Source organism: Heptranchias perlo, chromosome 1, assembly GCF_035084215.1.
Source record: "Heptranchias perlo isolate sHepPer1 chromosome 1, sHepPer1.hap1, whole genome shotgun sequence".
NCBI lineage: Eukaryota > Metazoa > Chordata > Chondrichthyes > Hexanchiformes > Hexanchidae > Heptranchias > Heptranchias perlo.
This window is the reverse complement of record NC_090325.1, coordinates 70,536,140-70,563,047: the sequence shown is the minus strand read 5'-3', so window position 1 is coordinate 70,563,047 and position 26,908 is coordinate 70,536,140. Positions and strand designations below refer to the sequence as shown.

Genomic DNA, 26,908 nt, shown 5'->3' with positions numbered 1-26,908 from the left:
GAAATTCAGCATCATGGTATAAAATTCCGTTAAGAGTTATTTAACGAAAGATTCCCGCAGACTAACATTTCTTACCTGGAATATTGCTCTGTGGTCTTCCACAACCTGTTCTTCCATTTCCACCATCTGTGACACTGCTTCATGGAAAGTGAACAGCTGAGGTGAAACTTCCTCCTCCTTGAAACATAAATAAAAGGCTGAATCAGCCATTAAAGTTTTTAACTGAAAGAAAACATTTTTAAAACAGAGAACAAAACTTAAAACTATTTAAGTATAAGCAGTGCTTTGATATGTGCAATCATACATGAGCAGCAGTAAGATAGGCAAGCAGCTCACAAGATTATATATCACACACAATGATCCTGTAAAGTCAAATTAATCAGTTAGTTCAACATTATCAGTACTTTCAGGACGCAAATATAACTTTAATTTAATGTATTAAAAAAAAGCCTGGGGGGGAGTACTTACTGTATAAAAGTTCTCCCTTTCACATACACAAAAGCCTTTTTTTCCCCCAACTAAATGCAATCCAAAAAATATTAACAATTCAAGCATTTTGTCTGTCTATGAAATGTAGCTGTAGAAATTATTTAAAAGTAGTCTGAATTTGGAGCTCAACTGTTCATTGCTTTAACCATCTGGAGGCAAGCTGATTGAATTTATTTCCAATTAAGCCAAGAACACTGAAGTAACTTTTTTTCTTTCACATTTGTCTGCATTTTGAATTCCCATTTTCCTCCCCTTGAAGCCTGTTAGCTAGAGTCCAGGGTGGTACAATCTGAGTGTATTATACTTAACTTTCTAACATTAGCCTGCAGAAAAATAATTTTACTGGTGTTGACAAGAAACCCTGCCATATTCTTGCTCTTGCCCTGAGGCAATTTTAAAATATAAAATTATTTCTGAAATTGTGGCAGCCATCAAATTACACCTATGGGTTGGATAAAGAATTGGTTGCATTCTCGTAGACAGAGGGTGTTATTAATGGCAGTGGTTCTTCAAGGAGACTGGTTACTAATGAACTTCCACAGGGATTGGTATTAGGACCACTGCTCTTCACTATCTATATTATTGATCTGGGCAATTGCCGACACAAAGATTTGTGCTAGTGTCAGAACCTGGATGAGAAAGACAGACGACTCTGGATGCAATGGGCCCACGTCTGACAGATGACATTTAAATGTAGTGTTATGCACATGGGTGTGGCTAAAGTCAAACACGTATATACCATACAGGATTCTGAACGAAAGTCTGTTGAGTGGAAAAGAGACCTAGATGTTATAATGCACCAGTCTAAAAGGTCACAAATAATGACATGAGGCTATACCAAAAGCAAATAGTATATGAGGATTGTATTACTAGGACAACCCAGTATAAAACAAAAAGCATGATAGTTCCTTGTACAAGACGTTGTTTAGGCCTTATTTAGAAAACTGTGTCCAGTTTAGGTCCTCTCACATGGTGGGTAATATAGTGGCCCTAGAAAAGGTTCAGAGGAGGATCGCTAGATTGATACTAGTTTAACAGCAATTAGTTATGATAGGCTAAGAGAGCTGGGTCTTTTTCCTCTAACAAAGCGTCAACTTCAGGGAGTATTTTTAATTCGTTCATGGGATGTGGGCGTCGCTGGCGAGGCCAGCATTTATTGCCCATCCCTAATTGCCCTTGAGAAGGTGGTGATGAGCCGCCTTCTTGAACTGCTGCAGTCCATGTGGTGACGGTTCTCCCACAGTGCTGTTAGGAAGGGAGTTCCAGGATTTTGACCCAGAGACGATGAAGGAACGGCGATATATTTCCAAGTCGGGATGGTGTGTGACTTGGAGGGGAACGTGCAGGTGGTGTTGTTCCCAGGTGCCTGCTGCTCTTGTCCTTCTAGGTGGTAGAGGTCGCGGGTTTGGGAGGAGCTGTCGAAGAAGCCTTGGCGAGTTGCTGCAGTGCATCCTGTGGATGGTACACACTGCAGCCACTGTGCGCCGGTGGTGAAGGGAGTGAATGTTTAGTGTGGTGGATGGGGTGCCAATCAAGCAGGCTGCTTTGTCCTGGATGGTGTCGAGCTTGTTGAGCGTTGTTGGAGCTGCACTCATCCAAGCAAGTGGAGAGTATTCCATCACACACCTGACTTGTGCCTTGTAGATGGTAGAAAGGCTTTGGGGAGTCAGGAGGTGAGTCACTCGCCGCAGAATACCTAGCCTCTGACCTGCTCTCGTAGCCACAATATTTATATGGCTGGTCCAGTTAAGTTTCTGGTCAATGGTGACCCCCAGGATGTTGATGGTGGGGGATTCGGTGATGGTAATGCCGTTGAATGTCAAGGGGAGGTGGTTAGACTCTCTCTTGTTGGTGATGGTCATTGCCTGGCACTTATCTGGCACGAATGTTACTTGCCACTTATCAGCCCAAGCCTGGATGTTGTCCAGGTCTTGCTGCATGCGGGCACGGACTGCTTCATTATTTGAGGGGTTGCAAATGGAACTGAACACTGTGCAATCATCAGCAAACATCCCCATTTCTGACCTTATGATGGAGGGAAGGTCATTGATGAAGCAGCTGAAGATGGTTGGGCCAAGGACACTGCCCTGAGGAACTCCTGCAGCAATGCCTTGGGGCCGAGATGATTGGCCTCCAACAACAACTACCATCTTCCTTTGTGCTAGGTATGACTCCAACAACTGGAGAGCTTTCCCCCTGATTCCCATTGACTTCAATTTTACGAGGGCTCCTTGGTGCCACACTCGGTCAAATGCGGCCATAAATGTCATGGGCAGTCACTCTCACCTCACCTCTGGAATTCAGTTCTTTTGTCCATGTTTGGACCCAGGCTGTAATGACGTCTGGAGCCGAGTGGTCCTGGCGGAACCCAAACTGAGCATCGGTGAGCGGGTTATTGGTGAGTAAGTGCCGCTTGATAGCACTGTTGACGACACCTTCCATCACTTTGCTGATGATTGAGAGTAGACTGATGGGGCGGTAATTGGCCGGATTGGATTTGTCCTGCTTTTTGTGGACAGGACATATTTGGGCAATTTTCCACATTGTCGGGTAGATGCCAGTGTTGTAGCTGTACTGGAACAGCTTGGCTAGAGGCGCAGCTAGTTCTGGAGCACAAGTCTTCAGCACTACAGCCAGGATGTTGTCGGGGCCCATAGCCTTTGCTGTATCCACTGCACTCAGCCGTTTCTTGATATCACGTGGAGTGAATCGAATTGGCTGAAGACTGGCTTCTGTGATGGTGGGGATATCAGGAGGAGGCCGAGATGGATCATCCACTCGGCACTTCTGGCTGAAGATGTTTGCAAACGCTTCAGCCTTGTCTTTTGCACTCACGTGCTGGACTCCGCCATTATTGAGGATGGGGATGTTTACAGAGCCTCCTCCTCCCTTTAGTTGTTTAATTGTCCACCACCATTCACAACTGGATGTGGCAGGATTGCAGAGCTTTGATCTGATCCGTTGGTTGTGGAATCGCTTAGCTCTGTCTATAGCATGTTGCTTCCGCTGTTTAGCATGCATGTAGTCCTGAGTTGTAGCTTCACCAGGTTGGCACCTCATTTTTAGGTACGCCTGGTGCTGCTCTTCTACACTCCTCACTGAACCAGGGTTGATCACCTGGTTTGTTGGTAATGGTAGAGTGGGGAATATGCCGGGCCATGAGGTTACAGATTGTGCTAGAATACAATTCTGCTGCTGCTGATGGCCCACAGCACCTCATGGATGCCCAGTTTTGTGCTGCTAGATCTGTTCTGAATCTATCCCATTTAGCACGGTGGTAGTGCCACACAACATGTTGGATGGTGTCCTCAGTGCGAAGACGGGACTTCATCTCCAAGAGGACCGTGCGGTGGTCACTTCAATCAATACTGTCATGGACAGATGCATTTGCAACAGGTCGATTGGTGAGGACGAGGTCAAGTAAGTTTTTCCCTCATGTTGGTTCGCTCACCACCTGCCGCAGGCCCAGTCTGGCAGCTGTGTCCTTCAGGACTCGGCCAGCTCGGTCAGTCGTGGTGCTACCGAGCCACTCTTGGTGATGGACATTGAAGTCCCCCACCCAGAGTACATTCTGTGCCCTTGCCACCCTCAGTGCTTCCTCCAAGTGGTGCTCAACATGGAGGAGGACTGATTCATCAGCTGAGGGAGGACGGTAGGTGGTAATCAGCAGGAGGTTTCCTTGCCATGTTTGACCTGATGCCATGAGATTTCATGGTCCAGAGACAATGTTGAGGACTCCCAGGGCCACTCCCTCCTGACTGTATATCACTGTACCGCCACCTCTGGTGGGTCTGTCCTGCCGGTGGGACAGGACATACCCAGGGATGGTGATGAAAGAGTCTGGGACATTGGCTGAAAGGTATGATTCTGAGAGTATGGCTATAGTCAAGCTGTTGCTTGACTAGTCTGTGGGACAGCTCTCCCAATTTTGGCACAAGTCCCCAGATGTTAGTGAGGAGGACTTTGCAGGGTCGACTGGGTTTGGTTTGCCTTTGTCGTGTCCGGTACCGAGTGCTCTGATGCCGGGTGGTCCGTCCGGTTTTATTCTTATTATGACTTTTCATAGCAAGATTTTACAACTGAGTGGCTTGCTAGGCCATTTCAGAGGGCAATTAAGAATCAACCACATTGCTGTGGGTCTGGAGTCACATATCGGCCAGACCGGGTAAGGACGGCAGGTTTCCTTCCCTAAAGGATATTAGTGAACCAGATGGGTTTTTACGACAATCTGGTAGTTTCATGGCCACCATTACTGATACTAGTATTTTCATTCCAGATTTTTTTTAAATTTAATTAATTGAATTTAATTAATTAATTGAATTTAAATTCCCCAGCTGCCATGGCAGGATTTGAACTCATGACTCTGGATTATTAGTCCAGGCTTCTGGATTACTAGTACAGTAACATAACCACTATGCTACCGCAATTAAGGGACTAGATGGTGTCCATGTGTATGGACTATGAATTAGATAGGTTAGGGTGGAGCAGGGCACATGGCATATAAGTTACATAAGCATAGAATTAGGTTTGACGTCAGCAGGGTTTTTTTTTTGCAGAGCATCATCGACCTTTGGAACAAGTTGCTGGCTCATTCAGTGAATGCTGTTTCACAGAAAGGGTTCCGAAGGAAGCTGATCGAGTTCCTGGCCAAGGCTGATATCACTGCGTACAAAAGGTAGGTGTGGTTTCGGACATGGTCACAGTGGTCATCTGGAACTCCTTCTGACCACTTTCAGGAGTCGGAGAGAATTTCCCATGAATTTACTGTTAAGCTTTCAATTATTTCATTACTTATTTTAAGCTTCTCCTCATCAGATGTCATTTTGTCCCTTTATCAGTCAGATGAGACAGTTTATGCTGAAGTTATCACATACTAATTAAACTAATTACTGACTTTTGGCCCTGCTGCAACTGGAGCTCGCTGATCAGCTCTAAACTGTCAGGCCACTTCGCATGACTGAGCCCAACTCTGGAGCTACGATTTTGAATTGGAGATTCTCTGCTGTTAAACTCTCCCATCCCCGGGAGACACTCACTCAACTGGCTTTCAACAGAAGCTGGCTCAGACGCAGTGCTGCAACCCTGAATAGAATGTGCTGCATCTGAAAAACTCACCAACATCTATGTGCAGGAAATACTACTACTGACTGGTGATCTGGAGCTGATTCTGAGTATGCTTCATTTTGAGTCCCATGGCCCTGCTCCAATCTTTACTCTGCACCCAATATGATTTCCAGTGACAGCCTCACTCCAGCAGTGGCCTCAGGTCTTACTAGATTCATCAATTTCTAAGATGGCACAGAACAAGATCAATGGGCAGTCACCACAAATGAATCGAGTATCAGAAGAAGTTGACATCATCTAATGGAGCAATCAGATGAGACAGATGGATGCACACAATTTTTAAAAATACTACTGGATCTGCCATGGGATTTGCTCACAGGTAAGATCGAAGTATAATTATGATATTCAGCTGCTAACCTAGCTTGTGCCTTTAAGGCTGTTGCTCTAAATAAACAAATCCTAGTAACTGTAGCTGCTTGTAAACTCCTGAGGTCAATTAGAGAGCAGCTGTAATTGCTTATAAATTTAAGTCTCCAAGTCAATGACTGGCTTTTTTTTTGCATTGATCAAAAAAGGTGAGAGGGATAAACCTGATAACTACAGGCCAGTCTAACGTCAGTGGTGGGAAAACTACTAGAGACCATTGTCAAGGACAAAATTAATCCTCACACGGAGAAGCATAGATTAATAAGGGAGAGCCAGTATGGATTTGTTAAAGGCAAATCCATGTCTGATTAAGCTCTTTGATGAAGTAACAGAGAGGATTGAGGAAGGTAGTCCAATAGATGTTGTATATACGGAATTTCAAAAGGCATTTGATGAAGTACCACATAACAGACTTATTCGGAAAATAGAAGCACAGGGGATTGAAGGCACAGTGGTAACTTGGGTATGTAATTGGCTGCAGAAGAGGAGGCAGAAAGTAGTGGTGAACGGATGTTTTTCTGACTGGAGAGAAGTATGCAGTGGGGTTCCCCCTGGGGTCATTCTTTATATATGTATGTATGTATATGAGACCTGGACTTGGGTACAGGGAGTACAATTTCGAAGTTTGTGGATGATACTATTTACTATGTTGCCAAGTTTTGAGAGCAGGATAGTAACACACTTCAGGAGGATATTGACAGACTGGTGAAATGGGCAGACACAAGGCAGATGTAATTTAATATGGATTAATGTGAAATGATGCACTTTGGGAGGAATAATATGGAGAGGCAGTATAATCTAAATGGTACTATTTTGAGAGGTTGCAAGAGCAGAGGGACCTGGGGTGCATATTCACAAATCTTTGAAGGTGGCAGGGCAAGTTGACAAGGCGGTTAAAAAAGCATATGGGATAGTTGGCTTTGTAAATAGGGGTATTGAATACAAAAACAAGGAAGTCATGCTAAACCTTTACAAATCACTGGTTAGGCCTCAGCTGGAGTATTGTGTACAATGCTGGGCACCACACTTTAGGAAGGATGTCAAAGCCTTGGAGAGGGTACAGAGGAGGTTTACCAGTATGATACCAAGGATGAGGGACTTGAGTTATGTGGAGAGATTGGAGAAACTGGGATTGATCTCCTTAGAGCAGAGAAGGTTATGGGGAGACCTAATAGAGGTATTCAAAATTATGAGAGGTTTTGATAGAGCAAATAGGGAGAAACTGTTTCCTCTGGCAAGTGGGTCGGTAACCAGAAGTCACAGATTTAAAATAATTGGCAAAAGAACTAGAAGGGAAATGAGGAGATTTTTTCCACACAGAGGGTTGTTAAGATCTGGAACGCACTACCTGAAAGAGTGATGGTAGCAGATTCCATAGGAACTTTCAAAAAGCAATTGGACATGTACTTGAAGAGGGCTAATATGCAGGGTTATGGGGAAAAAGTTTGTTTGATTTCATTTACTCCAGGATTTTCATGCTAAAATTGTGTACTGGTAATTGAACTACTGTAAGAAAGATCAGCTACGTTAAAAAGGATCTGGATAAATAATTGGTTGGAAGTGGGATTGGTGGTTACATGATATGTATAGGCTGAGATGATAACGGTGCCCCACTAGTTCCTAAACCATCCAGGCTTAAAATAATTTCCTCCAACAAGATTAAACTACGTAAACAAAATATTGCTTTCCATCATTTTTCTTTTTAAAATATATAATTTCAAGAGATGTGCATTGAATACGCTGTTAGTCTTGTGCAATACTGAGCTATTATCAGCAGGCTGCAATTTTATTTTTTAAATAAGGCAATGAAACAGTTCTACAGGTCTCACCAAGCCACACAGCCGCTCCCAGCCAATAGTATTCTTCTGCCAGCTGCTTAAAGGCATGCAGAGGGTGACAGTTCACTCTCTAACTTTCTTCATTTCCCCCTCCAACAACAGGGATGTGCTTGGCCTCCACTTGCTGCTTACCCAACAAAAATTCATCCAACTAGGGGGTGGCGAGGGAGGAAAAGGAAGTAAAATCAGATCTTCGTCGCTCTAGTCTGTGGTGATGGTCTGACACACTGTGCCACTGCACCAACTTTCAACAAGCTAATCATTGTTTTTAATGCTTCAGTAGAAGGCAAATAGAACATCTTTAAAAGGTATATTAATAAACGTGTAGGATAAATATATTCCCAACACTAACAAGCTCAGACTAAACAAGCGTGACTCTAAATGGATCACCAAACAAATTAAAAGTGAGATAAAGAGGAAAAATGGAATGTATAAACCCTGCAAAGAGAAAAGAGAAGGGACCTACAGGGATGAATAAAATAAATTGGGGAAACATGTTAAAAAGGTGATCAAAGTGGCAAAGAGATCTGAAAAAAGCATAGCAGCAGAGGCAAGGCAGGACAGTAAAAAAATAATCTTCCTGTACAAGAGTCAGAAGAGCTGAAAACCATAAAAGACATAAACCAGGCTTGACAAGCACAAAATAATAAATACTCAATGAATACTTCCTCCAAGTATTCGAGGGAAGACATAAGCATCATGCCCTCTCCAAACAAAGATATCCCAAGTATAATTAATGACTTCAGTATGAATGAGATAGAAGTAAAAACAAATAAATCCCCAGTGATAGATAATATTCATCCCAAAGTGGTGAAAAAGACTTGGAAAGATATATGTGAAGCACTGAAAATCATTATGAGAGTGTCTTTGGAAGGACCAGATGATTGGAAACTGACTAACGTGATACCCATATTCAAAAAGGATGACAAAACACACAGGCAACTACAGTCCCATTCGTCTTACATCAATTCCTTGTAAAACAATTGAATTGATCAAGAGTAAACTTCAGGATCATTGTACAACAATAATGTAGTTATCAACAGTCAACATAGATTCAGAAGGATCCTGCTTGACCAACCTCCTTTTGGCAAAGTTCCACACAAAAGACTACCAATAAAACTCAAAGCTGTGGGGATTCAGGATAACCCTGGGAATGGATAAGAAACTGGTTGAAGGTTATGGAACAACAAGCACTCTGAGGAGTTATGTCAGAGAGTGGGAGGAAGTACTGAGTGGGGTGCCTCAGGGCAACACAAACACTCAATGAATGGTGTTGAAATAGCCAAGGATGAAGCTGAAAAAGACATAGGAGTTTTAGTAGACTTGATGCTAAACATCTTCAACCAATGCAGCACAGCACTCAAAAAAGGCACTAAGATGTTGAACTACATAGTCAAAACAGTAGACTGCAGGTTAGAGGAGGTAATGATCAAACTTTAAAGCGTTCTAGTCGGACCACACCTTGAATACTGTGTCCCGTTCTGGTTGCTGAGAAACAAGACATTCAAGTGCTAGAGGCAGTGCAAAGAAAAGCCACAAAACTTATACCCACGACACTGGGGATTGGCTAAGAGAAAATACTGGAGACACTTGGGCTTTTCAGCCTTCAATGGTGGAATCTGAGGTGATCTTGCAGACGTATATAAGATTGTTAAGGGTATAGGAAAAGATAGCCTGGAATACGACTTTAAACTGCAGGAGTAGAACTAAGGGACACAGGTTCAAACTAGAGATGGGTATTTTTAGGACTGATATCAGAATACTTTCTTCACAAACCGTCATCAACATGTAGAATAGAGTAGTAAAGGCAAAAGCCCTGGAACCATTTAAGAAACAATTGGATGCTACAGTGGGGGAGTGGAAGAGTATTATGATCTCTCTGGATGGTTGAATCAAATGGCCTGATTGGTCTTCCTCATCCATTATTATGTTGTGATCATACAGTGAACACATGTACCAAAATGCACAAATGGCTTTTATGCTCAACCTATTTGCAAAATTTGGGATGTCCAATATTATATATCCATATTCTTTATCAAGTAAAACAAAAAAAAATCCTTACGTTTAAAGATCTTTAAAAGTCAGTTTTTGCGAATATAAAAACATTTTTTAGGGTGTTTTCCAGTTTATCATCAAAAACCAGGAAAAAACACAAGGAAAAAAAAATCCAAAGAACACTTGGAGAAAATTAGTAAAAAAAAGTCATTTTGAGCATCACAAAACCTCAAGAAAATATGCAGGAGACTAACTAGGCACAGTTAATCTAACTGACAGCCCACGTTTTCTTACACAATTCAGATACCACTTTTGTGGATCTCAATATCAGTCCCAAACGTTCTGGCAAGCATTTGCTTGCAGCATTGTGTTAAAGTATGTTTGCCAAGGTTCTCCTGGAATCTTGGATGCAGCCATACCAGGAAAACATTCAGCATCAGCTCAGCCAGATGGGATACTGAGGATGCGAGAAATAGGTGGTGTGAGATTTCAAGAAAACAATGATCTGGCTCCAATCCCAGTTTCCTATGAGGCTCTCTATAATTCTGCACTGTCAGGTCCAATTTTACCTTATCTACTCTCTTACTGTTACAATCCTACTTTATCATGCACTCCACATAATCTTACATTGCCATACATTCTAAGGGATAAACATAAGAAATAGGAGGAATAGGCCCCTCAAGCCTGGTCTGCCATTCAATAAGATCATGGCTGATTTTCTCCCTCAATTCCACTTTCCAGCCCGATCACATTATCCCTTGATTCCCCTAGAGTCCAAAAATCTAAGCATTCATTTTTTTAGTCTTTGCAACATGTAAAAAGTAGGATTTCATCAAGCCAATGATCCAGATCTAATCCCACCATCCAGCGGTTAGAGTTGCTTCATTGCAATCCCTTTACATATTTCTATAATTCTGTACTACAGTCCAACACAGTGAAAGATTTTATTCCATATTCAATGAGGAGCAAATTCATAGCAGTTGTTAGTCTCAATTGCATGTGTCAGTGGTTCACAGTGGAACAATGCATTCGTGTGGATTATCCACTTAGTAAATTCCTTTCCACTTTTTCATAATTTTGAAATTTCCAGTATTATGAGGTTGCTTGGGAGTGGGAAGATCAATGCTTCAATTTTCTTCTTGTGAACTTACCACAAAGCAGCTTCCCTTCCAGAATGTGGCACTGAAAGTCAGGTCCTGGGATGAGCGCTCAGTGCGCTAGTGACATCATACCGCACGTAGCGAACATATATCATACACCTTGCTTACTGACATCACTAGCTCAAAGTGGACACATCTCAGGATCTACAAAAAGAGCTAAAATAATTCCTTTTTGCAGGTCAGAATCGGGCAGCAACAGGTTTTACCGATCCGCCAACCTGGAAAAATCTGGGAATTGAATAGTGGGGGAAAAAAAATTGGTGAAATCCAATTTTAAAGGTCTCTACTTATGTTGTATGGGGATAACAATAAAAATTCAAGAATTTTAAAAATGTGAAACTAACTTCTTGCAATAAAACTTAGTATTAAAAGTAATACTGGTTCCAAAAAAAATTTGAAGAAAATACGAGTAACATTTCTACTAGAAAATGAACGGATACTCAAGTGTATTAAACTCCCCCTCCAAATCAACAGTATAATTCCCAAAGAAGCAATTATGAAAAAAAAACAATTTGCAAATGCTCACCCGCTGTCAAACTCTACTGAAAACTATTACATGCACAACCACCAGGGAAATTGTTAGGAGTAGCAAAAACAACACAGGTTACAAACACATTTAAACACATGGAGCTGCTTAAAAGTGACATATCAAAACAGATTACAATTTTAAACCAAAATGAGTGGTCTTCACTCCTAATGAGTGACACTTGCCATGACTACATGCAACATCAAAAGTACTGAAAATTTTTTACTGAATAAAAAGTTTGGAGTGTGGATATTGAACAACTTGTCACACATTTGGAATAATTAAAATAGACTTGTAACCGCAATTATTGCTTGCTATCATAGTATACAAACACAAACATTTAGAATTATGAAAACACTTTAGATCAATAAAATTTTCCTGCAATGATTTCAGAGTTATGCTTAAAAACCACTAAAGAAGTGAATTAAAAAAAAACTCACATTTTGTTCACAGAGCAGTTTAAGGTCATCTCGCTGAGGAGAGCTTCCAAGTCCCCACTGTGCCTCTAAAGCATCAAGCTGATTTGGTACAAGGATATTGGCCCGCCCTTCTCCTGAACCATTTTGATCCACAATTAACTCTTTCACTCTAGTTCCAAAATAAATTTAAGGGCGGGGGGGAAAGAGAGAAGGAGGAAGATAAAAGCATTATTAAGACTTCTCATCTATTAAGGCTAATTTCTCCACCCCACAGATTTCAATTTTACAGCCATTATAGACTGGACTAATAGCTTTGTAGTAATGTTCATATAAAATTGCCACATTCAGGTGATACTTTTAGGAAGTGTGCCATGCCAAGTATACAACATATAGCCTCAACTTAATAAAATATCAATAATCAGTTTATTAAAACTTGCACATGCTTTGTACTAAAATTAATACTGCGGAACATTAGGTTAGATAACTCAGCTATGGTTCACTTCATTTGTTGAATGAAGGTTAACCTCCACATACAAATATGAACTTTCATTATTCCATGGGAGGGGGAAGGGAAATCATCTGGGAATACTATTCCTTCAAGATCTTTGCACCATGTTGTTCAAGTGATCTTTGCCCCATGTTGTTCAAGTGATCTTTGCCCATTGTTAGATATTGACCAACTGGCACTAACCTTTCCTACTACAGGCCACATTAGCTCATGCCTCAACTTAACACCTCACAACCTTCCTCTGACTGAAAAGAAAGAGATCTCCTTGATCTATCGCTGTTCCAGACTCCCCAACCTGCTGCAGACTGCTTTTTCCCCCCCACACCGGGACTAACAAGGCAAGGGAATACACAATGAATGGGAGGACCCTAGGCAAGACAGAGGGTCAGAGGGATCTTGGTGTGCAAGTTCACAGATCCCTGAAGGCGGCGGAACAGGTAGATAAGGTGGTAAAGAAGGCATATGGGATACTTGCCTTTATTAGCCGAGGCTTAGAATATAAGAGCAAGGAGGTTATGATGGAGCTGTATAAAACACTGGTTAGGCCACAGCTGGAGTACTGTGTGCAGTTCTGGTCGCCACACTACAGGAAGGATGTGATCGCTTTGGAGAGGGTGCAGAGGAGATTCACCAGGATGTTACCAGGGCTGGAGCGCTTCAGCTATGAAGAGAGACTGGGAAGATTGGGTTTGTTTTCCTTGGAGCAGAGGAGGCTGAGGGGGGACATGATTGAGGTGTACAAAATTATGAGGGGCACAGATAGGATGGATACTAAGGAGCTTTTTCCCTTCGTTGAGGGTTCTATAACAAGGGGACATAGATTCAAGGTAAAAGGTGGGAGGTTTAGAGGGGATTTGAGAAAGAACTTTTTCACCCAGAGGGTGGTTGGAGTCTGGAACTCACTGCCTGAAAGGGTTGTGGAGGCAGGAACCCTCACAACATTCAAGAAGCATTTGGATGAGCACTTGAAATGCCATAGCATACAAGGCTACGGACCAAATGCTGGAATATGGGATTAGAGTAGACAGGGCTGATGGTCGGTGCGGACACGATGGGCCGAAGGGCCTCTATCCGTGCTGTACGACTCTATGACTCTATGAATCCAAAAATGTCTGATCCCTCTCTCAACTCTGTGTCGAGAACTGGCTCGTCGAGCTGCCAGTCAAGGATACCATCTCAGGCCAGACTCCCTCTCCCTCGTGAAAGTGCCATGGTAGTTACATTCCCTCTTCAGCTAGGCATCCAGCTTGTAGTGCAAACCTCTGATATGTGCTAATGACTTTCCCCATTGCCTCAAACTGATACCAAAAGACAAAATTAGTGCAATGGAACCAAAGGGACTGGAACCACAGGGGGAAGACACACACCCAGTATCACGGCCTCTGATTTCATTGAACTTGTATAGAGATAGATGATAATATTACACTAAAAAATGCTAGACAGAGATTTGCAGGTAAGATGAATAAAAAGCAGGACATTATCTACAGAGAGTATTTTTTATGTTCCTGCTAACCTAAATGAACCAGTGATATCCCAAATGGACATTAAAAGGTCCAAAAGCCCATGTGAACATGACAGGCAAGATACTCCTGATCAAAGTGAAGAAGAGATCCAAGAGAGAGAAAATAACCCCATTAGTGAGTTCAGAGGAGCAAGGATCAGAATAGAATATAAAGAGTCATTCAACGAAGCTCTTCCCAAATCTTAGTTTCCATGACCACCCTCAAAGAGGGCAAGTAAATTGTCAAGCATCTTTTCCACACCTAGGGAGAGCACCAAGCCAGATTCAACAAAGAATTTGCACAGTGAATTACATTCAGAAGTTGTCAGCGTCTCCCTTGGACAAAGGCCATCTGATTTAGGTGGATAATTTAAGAATCACAGTTGGAAAGGCAGAGTTGACTGGGTTCAACTTTTGCCAGTACAATGCAAGATTATGTCAAAGATTTTACACAAAAAAGTTTGCAAAAAAACAATTCAATTGGAATGCAAAATGGAGTGTAATAAAGAAACTCTGGACAATAAAACAGGACCAAACTACTAGTACGGTGAACTGAACTTTTTTTTTGTTGCTGGTAATGGGCGAAAACAACTAAAGGACATAACTTCATACAGGATCTTGTATACAGTAGTGAGTGGGATGGGGGAGGGGCACCTGATTTATGCACAGCTCAAAGTTCTTAAAAGAACTTTTTTCCCTCCCCCATGGGATGATGAAGCTAGTATTTCTATGTGGAGTTTGAAAGAATAAAATTCCTTATGAGTATATATTCATACAGTTGCTTCTTGAATCTCTTGCAGGACAAATCTTCCAACAACTCAGTGACTAAATCCATTTGAACCTACCAAGGCAGATAATTTAAAGAATGCCAGACCATAAAGACAAAGTGACACTAGCTGAGTGGGATGTCATAATACCACCACAGCAAAAAAATGTATATGTTTTTAAAAATCTGAAATGGCTGCTCAAATTTCAATTGCTAACACATTAAGAGGCAATTTACATCAGTTTGTAAATCAAAGAATTTTGGCCATTTCACTTTTCTTGGCACAATTCAATAACTGCCATCTACATGGTGAATATACTGCAGATAAATGATATAAACAATAGTGACTACGGTGACATTGCTATTAACAGAGCTTGAAATTAAGACTACTAGATTCAGACAGTACATCCCGCAAAGGACCAATGGCAGTAGGACTGACACTAGTCTGATTGAATACACTCTAATGGCAACTTCTGTCAGTTTCTGCAGCTTTAATTTTGAGCTATGCACAAATGAGCTATTTTAATACAATACAATCTTTGAAAATTACATTGCAACTGAAAATCAACATACAAGCATGCAAAAATAGAATTTATTAAACATTCCAAAAAATAATGGAAAAAATAAAGGGAGAAAGACATGCAACAATACTTTGTACAAATTCAGACAATAAAACCAAAGTAAAGTTTGTAATAACTAATGGTTCACATGGTCAGCATAAAAGGGAGGTGGGGGGGGGGTGGAAGGAGAAGGAAATGGAATTGATAGAAAGATGTAGACCTGGTAGGTGAAGGAGGGAAGTCATCATACTCGAGGTAGGTAGGAGAGAGGTCAGAACGGCTCCCACCACCTTGCTGAAAGGGAATGTCCGAGGGACTTATTCCAAACTCCTTTACTCTGCAGTATCAAGCAAATGAGTGAACAAAGAGGGAGGAAAAACCCAGTCAGGAAAGAACAGTATAGTTACAACTTGAAAGACAGGTTGTCTGGTAAAATACTAAATAAAATTCCAAAAATAATACATGTGGAGAGTTCTGCTGGTCTAGTCACAGACTGCAGTATTAAGTCAATTATGAAGTGGAAGCCAGCAAAGTTATCATAAACATTCTAAACAGCTGAATTTGCAACACTAGGATTTCAATGACAAACCACGGCCAAAGTCCATCCTATGATTTACATTACATCTCAGATTCTCTTTTACAGTGGGAGATGTTATTTTATTTTAGTGTTGCATTTTACTATCTCTCATGTGCATCAATAACACACAGTGGGAAAGTAAATCGTGCACTCATACAATTAAATCTAGCAAGTGTGTTACAAGTTTGGGTCTAACTTTCAATACAGTGGGTACAGTGATGCTCATTGCTCCTGTAAGAGGTTAGAGGGTCTTACGTTCAGGAATGTGTCCGTACTGCCCAATATCAAATTAATATATATGGTTTAACAATAGAAACTCCTCATGATCTGAAGTGGATAGCATGTCTTTTGCATATGTCCTCATGTGCATTTCTCCAATCTTTGAAGGTGGACTGAGAAACACTTGGTGACACAAGACCACGTACGAATTGGTAAGCTGCTTTATTTTGCAAATAGGATGTAGCCGGCGCAGACACGATGGGCCAAATGGCCCCCTTCTGTGCTGTATCTTTTCTATGGTTCCAGAAAGTGAAAGCACAGAGTAACAGATGCAATCAAATATCACCTTTATGCAGCAACCGAAACCTCCTCGAGAACGCTATTTCTAATTAGCAGGCTTGATATGTGACTTTTCACTGACTACACCAGTTTTCCTCCCCAGACTTATGTTGGCTTACTGATTGTCAACCAGTCTCTTTGTCCCTTTTATCTGTGTACCCAATTAGTGGGAGGGGTATTCCTTTGACCTCTTCCCCAGGAGGCCTATAAGTAAAACTAGCAACCTCTCCCTCCACCTTGGTGTGAGGTTTAAAGAAAATAGCTCCTGCTATTTTCAGAATGAATAAAGGGGTATCCTGGTTTAACACGCTTGGGATGAGACGATTGACCCTTATTTTATCAGTTTGAAATAGACTATGAGCGGTGACATTCCATAAACCAGCTCATGTGGCTTTAATATACATCCAGCAAGGGAACTGTCCAACATATAAAATTTGGCAAAAATCTGTTACATAGAAACATAGAAAATAGGAGCAGGAGTAGCCCATTCAGCCCTTCAAGCCTGCTCCGCCATTCGATATGATCATGGCTGATCCTCTACCTCAATACCACATTTCCACTCTCTCCCCATACCTCTTGATGCCTTTTGTGTCTAGAAATCTATCTAGCTCCTTCTTAAATATATTCAGTGACTTGGCCTCCACAGCCTTCTGTGGTAGAGAATTCCACAGGTTCACCATCCTCTGAGGGAAGAAATTTCTCCTCATCTCAGTCCTAAATGTCCTACCCCGTATCCTGAGACTGTGACCCCTTGTTCTGAACCTCCCCAGCTAAGGGAAACATCCTCCCTGCATCCAGTCTGTCTAACCCGGTCAGAATTTTGTATGTTTCAATGAGATCCCCTCTCATTCTTCTAAACTCGAGTGAATACAGGCCGAGTCGACCCAATCTCTCCTCATATGACAGTCCTGCCATCCCAGGAATCAGTCTGGTGAACCTTCGCTGCACTCCCTCCATGGCAAGTATATCCTTTCTTATGTTGAAACGTTTTTAAAGTTATTGGTGGTGACTGTGCTATAAACACAACAGCCACCCTTCCCTCCAGTGGAGCTAAAAAAAGACACTATCAGATTCCAACTCTCATTTTTAAAAAAAAATTCCCAGAATACTGGCATCACCGGCAAGGCCGGCATTTATTGCCCATCCCATTTGTCCATTGTTACAACTAAGTGGCTTGCTAGGCCACTTAGAGGGTAGTTAAGAGTCAACCACATTGGTGTAGACTGGAGTCACATATAGGCCAGACCAGGTAAGAATGACAGGTTTCCTTCCCTAAATGACATTAGTGAACCAGTTGAGTTTTTATGACAATCCGACAGCGTCATAGTGATTTTTTTTTTACTGATACCAGGATTTTATTTCCAGTTTTTGTAAACCGAATTCAAATTCTCAAACTGCCAGTAATTTACCAAACATACATTGCAAAGTCCTTAGTTTGATCTGAATGATATAAATATGTTCCAAGTTTAAGTGAAAAATGCATTAACAATTCTCACATTGCTACAAATAGGACAGGAATTTTATAGCTTTAATACAAATTAGGTAAATAACTTTAAAAGACATCTAGACCAGAACTTATTTTGTAATAAAATTATACATTAGAATGGAAGTGGCATATTTATTTCATATACATTTTATTTAAAAATCATACCTGTTTGCATATCTAAGCGTATTTAGTGTGTTCTCACAAGAACCCATTCCTGGGGAAATAGTGGCAATCTATGAAAGCACATAAAGGTTAAAGAATGCATAAAACTGTATATACACCAACTATAAGTACATGGTTGAAAATTCACCAGTCTGCAGTTCAAGATTTATTTTGAAGTTAAAACCAATAGTAAGCTATTTCTTTGAAATGTTGGAAGCCATAAGTTGTATTGTAATTTCAGACATGAATTAAAAAAAATACTGCATGTGCACAAGTACGGGCAGTACTAGTGATTGCTTCTGGTCAAGTTAAATGGGAGGGAAACGGTTATGCATGGTTGAAAGCGAGTTACATAAAAACAGGTGCAGTTGGGGCAGCAGTGGGCATTGCAGGGGAAAAAGGCAACTAGTTTACTGCAATTAAATTCAAACAATTCCCTGGAGCACACAATGGAAACCAGCATTCTTTTTTTGAATAGTCAATAGGTAGGAAGAACCTTTGTTTAAAAATGTATAACACTATGTCACTTACCATACAAGTTCTAGAGTTCTCGCCTATAAAAGAATCTCTTAGCACTTGAGTAAGTTTACTTGCTCTGAATGGGGTATGAGGTTTGTTTCGACCCAAGGCTCGGATACATTCCTGCAATTACACAAAACGGATTTTAAAATGAGAAATATTCGAGCAGACAGCACTAAAATTCTGAGCATAAACAACATTTTTGGGAGGAATAGATGGCAAAATGGATCAGTTCCTTGTCCCTGTCTCCTCTCAAATCCAGTCTAACACCAATTAATTACACCAGTAAGGTTTTTTTCAAAATATAGATTGAAACACTCTTGCAAATTGCAACGACAGCTATATGCGATTACAGTTTTCCCAGGGGTTCCACGACTCTTCCACCAAAGTTATGACGGACGAGCAGGAGATTTCCCACAAAATTTACCTTTTATGTAATAAAGAAAATGGCACTGCAGCAGGAAAACAGTTACAGTAAAAGAACAGAGGGACAAAGAGAACCAAACAAATCAAATTGACCGTGATCCAGATCATGTTTATTTTCTGGGACCACAGAAATAATTTGTGACTCTTAAAAAGTGGCCATAATCACATTTAGCATTTTTCTAAAATGGTTTAACTTTGCTGGATTGAAGCTTAATTTTAGCTTTTTCTCTCTGTACATAAACCAAATCACTAGTGGCCACCAGTGAAAGAATTGCAGTATTCAAATTAGGAATGTACGCTCTAAGACCTCTATTGGCTCTCAACAGGATCTGGACCCATTGATTGTTTTGAGGTAACTGCTGGTCCATATAGAAGATAGGGAAGCATGGTGTTGTCTGTAAGCTTTAGAGTTGGCATTAGTGAAAGAAGCACTTAATACACTCAGTGATAACTCCTAAGCTTATTGATAGCACTGTGCTCCTCCAATTGGACTAGCAACATCAAAAAAGTATTTGTATCCTGCTGAGAGTCACAACAAAAGCTTGCAAGTGCCAAGGTTGGCCCGTAGGATATATAATGAGTATCCCTGATTTGGACTGAAAAATGTGACTTTAACCAATATAAAGATTGTTGCTTTGAGTTACCTTGAGTGCTAAAAGGCTCTTGTTAATCTCGGCACCTTCAAGCCGTGTCTGCCGATCTGCACTGGAGGTGTCTGCTCCCCTCTCATTTCCTGCCAGATCTATCAAAGAAAACTTTCCATGCATTTTCCCTTTTTTGCGGAGAATAATCTGGAACACTGCATGGCTTCTTGAAGAGTGAGCATTTGCAGAAGTCTGACCAGATGTTCTAATATAAATAAAATGCACATCAAGTTTAGTTCCAAATTAACCTTTTAAATGTGAAGCTTCTTCTAAAATTTTCAAAATGGGTTTTAAATCGAAGGCAAAATATTTCTAATAAATTATTAAATCTATAAAGAAAAACTGAATTAATGAGAAATGTACATAACATTTACTTGCAGTATATGATTAATAGAATAAACTCAAAAGTGTATATAGTTCACAAAAAAAAAATCCACTTTCTAAATGGTAAAGGACAAATTATGTTTCAAAAAATTCAAAAAAACCTTTCTTCTGAAAAGATCAGAACGGGAGAGTGCCAAACCTAATTTCTTCCCTCCAACATTTCTGCTTTTAGATCCTACTGCTACCACACGCAAACCTTCAACTGGGAGGGCAAGATAGTTTGGAATGTGTTCTCCATTGACTGCAGAACAGCATTTGTGATAATCTGTGATCTGTTGATAGGTGTGTTGCTGCAGCATATAATAGCTCTGAACAGTTTAGAAAGCAATTAGAAATAGATGGATGGCTACTTTCTAAAAATATTAAAGTATGTATCTTTGGTTGAGTCATTCATCAAACTGTAAAATGGAAAAAAAGTGATTTCCCCTTCATTTCACTCTTTATAAAGACTTCACAATAAATACTCCAGTTCTTGCTATTAGTCAGAGAAAGTGATGGTTAAAAAGTTATCCAGTATCAATTATTTTGAAGGATAGGACCCCCCACATATATTAACTGAACCTGATGATAACGATCAGCATCAAAGTTATTGTTTCAGCGGTGTCCCTTCATCTAGACGTTGTATACTATGGTGGTATTTTTTTTCCCCTCAAGGTCAGGTAGTTCTGGGTTGATCTGAAGTTGCACCCTCTTTAAAATGAAAAGAGCTCCTCCAGGGTACAGGCAGCAATTCCCAGTCAGTATCGCCTGTACAGCAGGAGTCCAATATGGTGGGCCTCCATCAAAAAGCAGGAAATTCATTTTCTTTTAAGTTAAAAGTTTATTTTAATGTATTGGCATTATGGAAATACTTTTCATCTTTAATATTTAAAACAGGAGGAAAATTGGGAAAAATAACAAATGTCAGATGGATGTTGCACAGAATTTTTCTGAAATATGTTAGCCTTTACAAAAGTTGACCTAAGGATGTTTACACAAGATTAGGTAGGGAAATGTTTTTGGTGTGTTGAACTTTTTCAAGGAAGAAAAAGTTTCAAAATTTACAAAACACAATTATCAAAGCTTTTCAAGACAGACCTACCTGCAGCTATTGCCAACTTCAATTAGTTTCAAAACATCTTCTGTACATTTAACATCCCGTTCTGAAAGCCCCACCACTTGAACCTGCTGCTTGCCATCCTCCAGCACTCTTAGCTTAGTTTTTCTGTTAAGCAAGTCAAATACCTGGATAATAAAATACATTAAACTTAACAAGTTATTTGGCTGTACAAAGGGTTGTACAGAGAAACAATTGAAAATTGAATGTAATCAGTTTTACTAAATTAATTCAAACCAAGACATTATGGTGGTAAGAAACACTTTGAAGACAAGCAGTTCACTTTTTAGCAATAATCTTGGTAAGATGCAAAGAAAAGATTTGTAGAGAGTTTCTAGCATTTAATTAAATACCCATGAAAGGAATTACCCACCTTGTAGGGGTCTTCGTCATTCTTTGAATACAGACATGTTCCACCCATTGATGGGTCTGCCAGGAGTGGTATAATTCAAAAACAGGCAAAAACACACAGGGATGATGTCCCTTTAAGACGCTTTGGCACTGGTGACATAACGCCACTCTCATTACCATCGTCCTCCTGCACACATAATAAGGAGTTCCCACTCAAAGAACACCAATTCATTTGGCCTTAACTTTGGAGAAAATGAGGGCAGCCATACTGAATTTGACTTTCAGAAAAGGCTGAGTAGGAGTTCAGTGTGTAAAATGACTGTTGGTCAGTATGCATGAAAATGCCCAAGTAATATATTCTAAATCAATATAGCCTAGCATTGGTTCACATTTTTAAACTGTTTATATCATTGAATTTGGCACTGTGTGAGTTTCATCTGGTTAAACAAATGTTTCTCAAATGCAACTATTGTGTTGTCCATGGGTATTTTCATTAAGAGGCATTTGCATTTCAACTCAAAAGAGAAACTGGAGTCTAAGCATAATCCCTAGCTGCAGATTCTTTAGTTTTTTCTGGATTTCTGAAGGCCATTCATACCAAAGATCCATAAGCAGCTAACTCATGTATTAAAATGAAGCTCTCTAACTGAGTCAAAATTATGTTTCACTTCAACATAATAAGAAATGAAAAAGCAACTGACTCATTGAGAAGGCATTCCATATGTATTTTAAATTAATTTCCATGTACAGTTTATGCCAAATATCTTTGATTCTGTTAACTATAAATACAAACACATTGGCTTAGTTTTTTGAACCTGTACTAAGCTAGTTTAGCATTTAATATTCTGATCATTCAACTCTATACAAATTCCAGTACATAATTTACTACAACCAAGATTAATTATCAAGAACAAGACTGCAAGACAAAGTGAAAGATGAATCTTTCAGGCCATAAGTGATGCACTATGAGAATCGTTGTTAGACAATTTGAAGAAGAAAACAGGAAAGGAAGGAAATAAACTGCATTTTTGTAGCACCCTATGATGTCTCTTAGAATGCCCTAAAGTGGTTCATGTACAATTAATTACATTGAGGTGCAATCATTGTTGCTGTGTAAGCAAACGTATCGTTCACATTCTGTACACAGTAATGAGATCAATGACTAGTTAATCTAATTTTGATGGTTGAGGGAAAATTGTTGGCCAAGAATAGAGGAGAAATCCTCATTTATCTTCAAAGTCCACCCCAAAAGGCAATTGGACACAGGTTCAACATCTCACATGAAGGATGGTGCCTCCAATACTTTCTGTATTGCACTGAAGTATCAGCCTAGATTATGTGCTCAGGTCTGTATTGGGGCCTTCTACTTCAGATGCAAATGCTACCAATGAAACCAAGCTGACAAACTGTAAGAGTCTGAACTGTGATAATTATTCTCAGTAGCCAGGTGATTAAACTGAAGTTGGTTGGGTCCAGGTGGAAGATCTGGCTTGACAGTTGAAAGAGATTCTCCTTGTGGGTAGCAAGATTGATATAGTTTACTATCTTAGCCCCATCTGGCCTCAGAAACTGGTTCTATCAGAGTCATCAGTGCCTGTTGTGCCTGATTCTATAGCAAGTGGTTAGGATCTGGAATGCACTGCCAGTGGGAGTGATGGAGGCAGATTCAATCATGGCCTTCAAAAGGGAACTGGATAAGTACTTAAAAGGAAAAAAATTGCAGGGCTACAGGGATCGGGCGGGGGAGTGGGACTAGCTGGATTGCTCTTGAATAGAGCCAGCACTAACTTGATGGGCCGAATGGCCTCCTTCCGTGCTGTAACCTTTCTACGACAGTGTTTGAATGTGATGAATAAGTCTGGGGATCAGGGCAAAGAGAGAACTCACATCTGGAAACATTAAGTTGCAGGAAAAGGGCTGGCCAAGTTCCAAACAGATTCTGAGCGACATGAAATTTTATTGAGTTATTAACCATGTTTGGATGATGTTCCACTGTGTATCACTGGGAAGATCATCCACTCATGCTAGTGGACTCTTAAAGGACTCAGGACATCTGCTGTTGAGTTGTCCTTGCTAAATACGGAGCTGGCAGTCTCATCCTATGTTTTGTTAACAAACAGGAATCATTGCATCCCAACAGAAAGACTGGAACTTGGTTCTGATCAACTTGCTGATACACTGGGTCTACTTTTTAGTACTGATTTGCACTGCACCAGATCCAGTCGCACTACTCAACGTTTGATCCTGCTGATGTGCCAAGTGGATGTCTCTAGAGTACAATGTCCAAATCCACTCATGTTGATGCAAATATCCAGCAGCACAGCAAAACATTTATCACCTGGATAACAAAGCAGATGGGAATAGATCTGTTGGCAATTCATTGTCACAGCAAATTCAATTGTATGGATTTCAATGTGTACAGATCAGGAAGATGGTTTCCACCAGACCAAGAACATAAATTCTGTATGCCCTACAAAGCAGAAATCAGCTACAGAAGGACTGTGAATAGATCTGGGGACAAGACACCTTAGCACAGTCCTGTGTGAAACAGATCACCTACAAAATGCAACTTCTTTGACGCAACAGCCGAAATTTCTTGAAGTCATCAAGAAATCCTGGAATCTAATGAACTGCATTTCAATTTGGCTTCTGATAGGGAGCTATTATTGTTGGAGGGGAGGGGGGGGAAAGAGAGAAAAATAGTGTGCTGGTAAGTTAACAAGTACAGAAGTACAGAAATCTGATGACCTCACAGACACCTCTAAAGTTCAAAGAGCCTAGTTTGAGAATCTGTACGAGATCCCTAATGGAACCTTTGGTAACATATGCCACACAACTGCAGCTAGAATGCTGGATAAACCTGCCAATGGATTTGGTAACATACTATAGTATTCATGTTTCAACTGACCATGACACTTATCTCTCCTTTCAGGGACACCCATTGCACTCTGATGGTTGAACTATACTCAACAATGAATAAGAATGATTTCTAGAATTAAATATTTTAAAAATGCCTTCAGCTAGAACATAAAAAAACTCACTTGATTCATTAACTAAAAAAGCAAAACATAGTCCCTTAAAAATGTGAAACCCGACCCCAACCCACTGCGAACATGCCTACCTCTGGTTTAACAGAGGCAGGCGAGTAACCTGCTCTCAAGAGGCGAGTCAGGAATTTAATTATGTTAATGAGGCTACACATACCTCAGATTTTAGCAGCCATTTAGATTTAACGGTTGCAGGCTGGGTTTCCCAGGGCTCGGGAAACCCGGCAGCTAAAGGGAGGCAAGAACTGCTGGTTCTTCTGATCCCGAGGCCAACATTACCCACTACTCCCCCATACCATCTCAAGGCCGATACTACCCACTAACCCCTGCGCCCCCCAAGATCTCGAGGCCAACCCACCCCCCACCCCCAAGATCTCTCCCTCCCCCTCTGGTCCCCGGCTGCGGCCTTCCCACCCGATAGCCAGCCAGTCTCGTATTCTCGGGCCGCTACAAGTCGCCCTCGCTCCCTCCCCGCTCCTGTAACCATCCCATCTTGTTCAACACTGAGCTGAGCTTCACGCTGCCTATGCTCCACCACAAAGACTGCTTATTTCTACCTCTGCAACATTACCTGCCTTCATCACCTCCAGATTCTACTACTCCAATGCTCCCCTTGCTGGCTTCCCATCTTTTATAAACTCCACCTTGTTCAAAACTCTGCTACACGTTTCCTGTCCCACACCAGCTCATCACCCCAGTCATTGCTGACTTACGTTGGCTCCCCATTCCCCTACACTTCAAGTTTAAAATCATTATTTTAAAGTCCCTCCATGGCCTTGCCCTGCCCTAACTCTGCATTTCAGACTCCAGCCTCATGTATCTTCCCCCCACCCCCTCCTCCTTTTGCCCCATCATTGGTGGCAGAGTCTTCAGCTGCTAGGGTCCTACTTGCTGGAATTCCATCCCTAAACCTTCTTTAAAAATCTCCTCAAAATTCATCTCTTTGACCAAACCCCTACTAATCCTTTCCCAGCTTGACTTCTGTTTTCCACATGCCTATTTTTGAAGCGTTTTGGGACATTTTTTACATCAGAAATATTATATAAATGGAAGTTGTTGCTATTATAGTACAGTCAATGTAGGAAGCTATTCTGTTGGCTTTTTAAATATATAATTAACCAAACCACATTCCTATTAAGGTGGACTTTTAAAATGTTTACAGATAAAGTATAAACTGCAATAAAGAGCTACCCTGCTTTGAAATGGGAATAAATATTCATCCTTCAGTCAGCAACTACCAAGTATAATGGCAAAGTTTTTATCTGAAGTTAAATAAATGATTTACTTACCTTACCACTGTAAATTTCAAAAAATGTTGCAAACACTTGCAGTTCTATTTTTCTGTAATTTGGCTTTTTTAACATTAGAAAAACATCCCGAGCTGCAAAAAAAGTTAAAATAAAATTTGTGAAATCTACTACCACAAACAGAAAAATTACCACTCATAATAAACACTTGGAATAATACTGCTTTTACAAAAATTGGTTTCTAATTATTTTGTAAAAAGTTATTTATGAAAATACTCACCTGCTAGTGCATATATTCCTTTAGAACAATCCTGATTTTTTCCTGTGAAGTCACCACCCATTGTCTGAAATGTTAAATCAGAGAAATTTATTTTTTGGGTGGGTGGGTAGGGAGGGGTGTTTAAATACAGAAGGCACATTGACAACATGAAACCTAAATAAATATGCTGAATTGTAATATTTCACAATAAATTTCTGTTGGGGGAGGAGTGTTAAATTACTCTCTGTGTGAATAACTTATTGATATCAGTCGTAATATTACCTATAACATGGTTTGGACCCAGGAGTCCCTTGTCCTACTCCCCCATTTTAATTTAAAGTAATATTCCAGATTAAGCTTTTGCATCCTTTTAACCATCTTATATACCTCTCAGTCACTGATATCCTAAGTAGTCTATCCCTATTCATACTTTTTTTTAAAAAAAAACTCTTAAATTGCCTTTTTTGCTCCAGTGAAAATTGTCCCAGTACTCCAGCCTCTCTTCATAACTATAATTTTCCATCCCTGATATCATCCTGGTGACTCTATAGAATCATAGAAATTTACGGCACAGAAGGAGGTCATTCAGCCCATCGTGTCTGTACCAGCTGAAAGAGCTATCCAGCCTAATCAAACTTTCCAGCTCTTGGCCAGTAGCCTCGTAGGTTATGGAACTTCAAGTGCATATCCAGGTACTTCTTAAATGCGATGAGGGTTTCTACCTCTACCACCCTTTCAGGCAGTGAGTTCCAGACCCCCACCACCCTCTAGTGGAAAGATTAGAGGGGAGTTGAGAAGTTTTTTCATCCAATTAATTTAAATCTATGCCCCCTGGTTATTGACCTCTCTGCTAAGGGAAATAGGTCCTTCTTGTCCACTCTATCTAGGCCCTCATAATTT

At 40.6% G+C, this 26,908-nt stretch overlaps 1 protein-coding gene across 5 annotated transcripts in view; it reads right to left on the bottom strand.

Moving 5' to 3' along the window:
• Window positions 1-26,908, bottom strand: part of kif2a (kinesin family member 2a) — a 163,671-nt gene that overhangs the window by 20,937 nt on the left and 115,826 nt on the right. For 3 of the 5 annotated variants that reach the window (XM_067986515.1, XM_067986543.1, XM_067986524.1), the window contains 9 exons: window positions 26,030-26,093; window positions 25,792-25,883; window positions 21,090-21,232; window positions 19,625-19,829; window positions 18,567-18,677; window positions 18,039-18,106; window positions 15,473-15,589; window positions 11,939-12,086; window positions 76-177 (listed from right to left, as the gene is read on the bottom strand). In XM_067986515.1, the coding sequence (XP_067842616.1) occupies window positions 76-177; window positions 11,939-12,086; window positions 15,473-15,589; window positions 18,039-18,106; window positions 18,567-18,677; window positions 19,625-19,829; window positions 21,090-21,232; window positions 25,792-25,883; window positions 26,030-26,093 (1,050 nt within the window). The remainder of the gene's footprint in view (window positions 1-75; window positions 178-11,938; window positions 12,087-15,472; window positions 15,590-18,038; window positions 18,107-18,566; window positions 18,678-19,624; window positions 19,830-21,089; window positions 21,233-25,791; window positions 25,884-26,029; window positions 26,094-26,908) is intronic. The other 2 variants (XM_067986533.1, XM_067986548.1) reach the window with 1 other exon arrangement.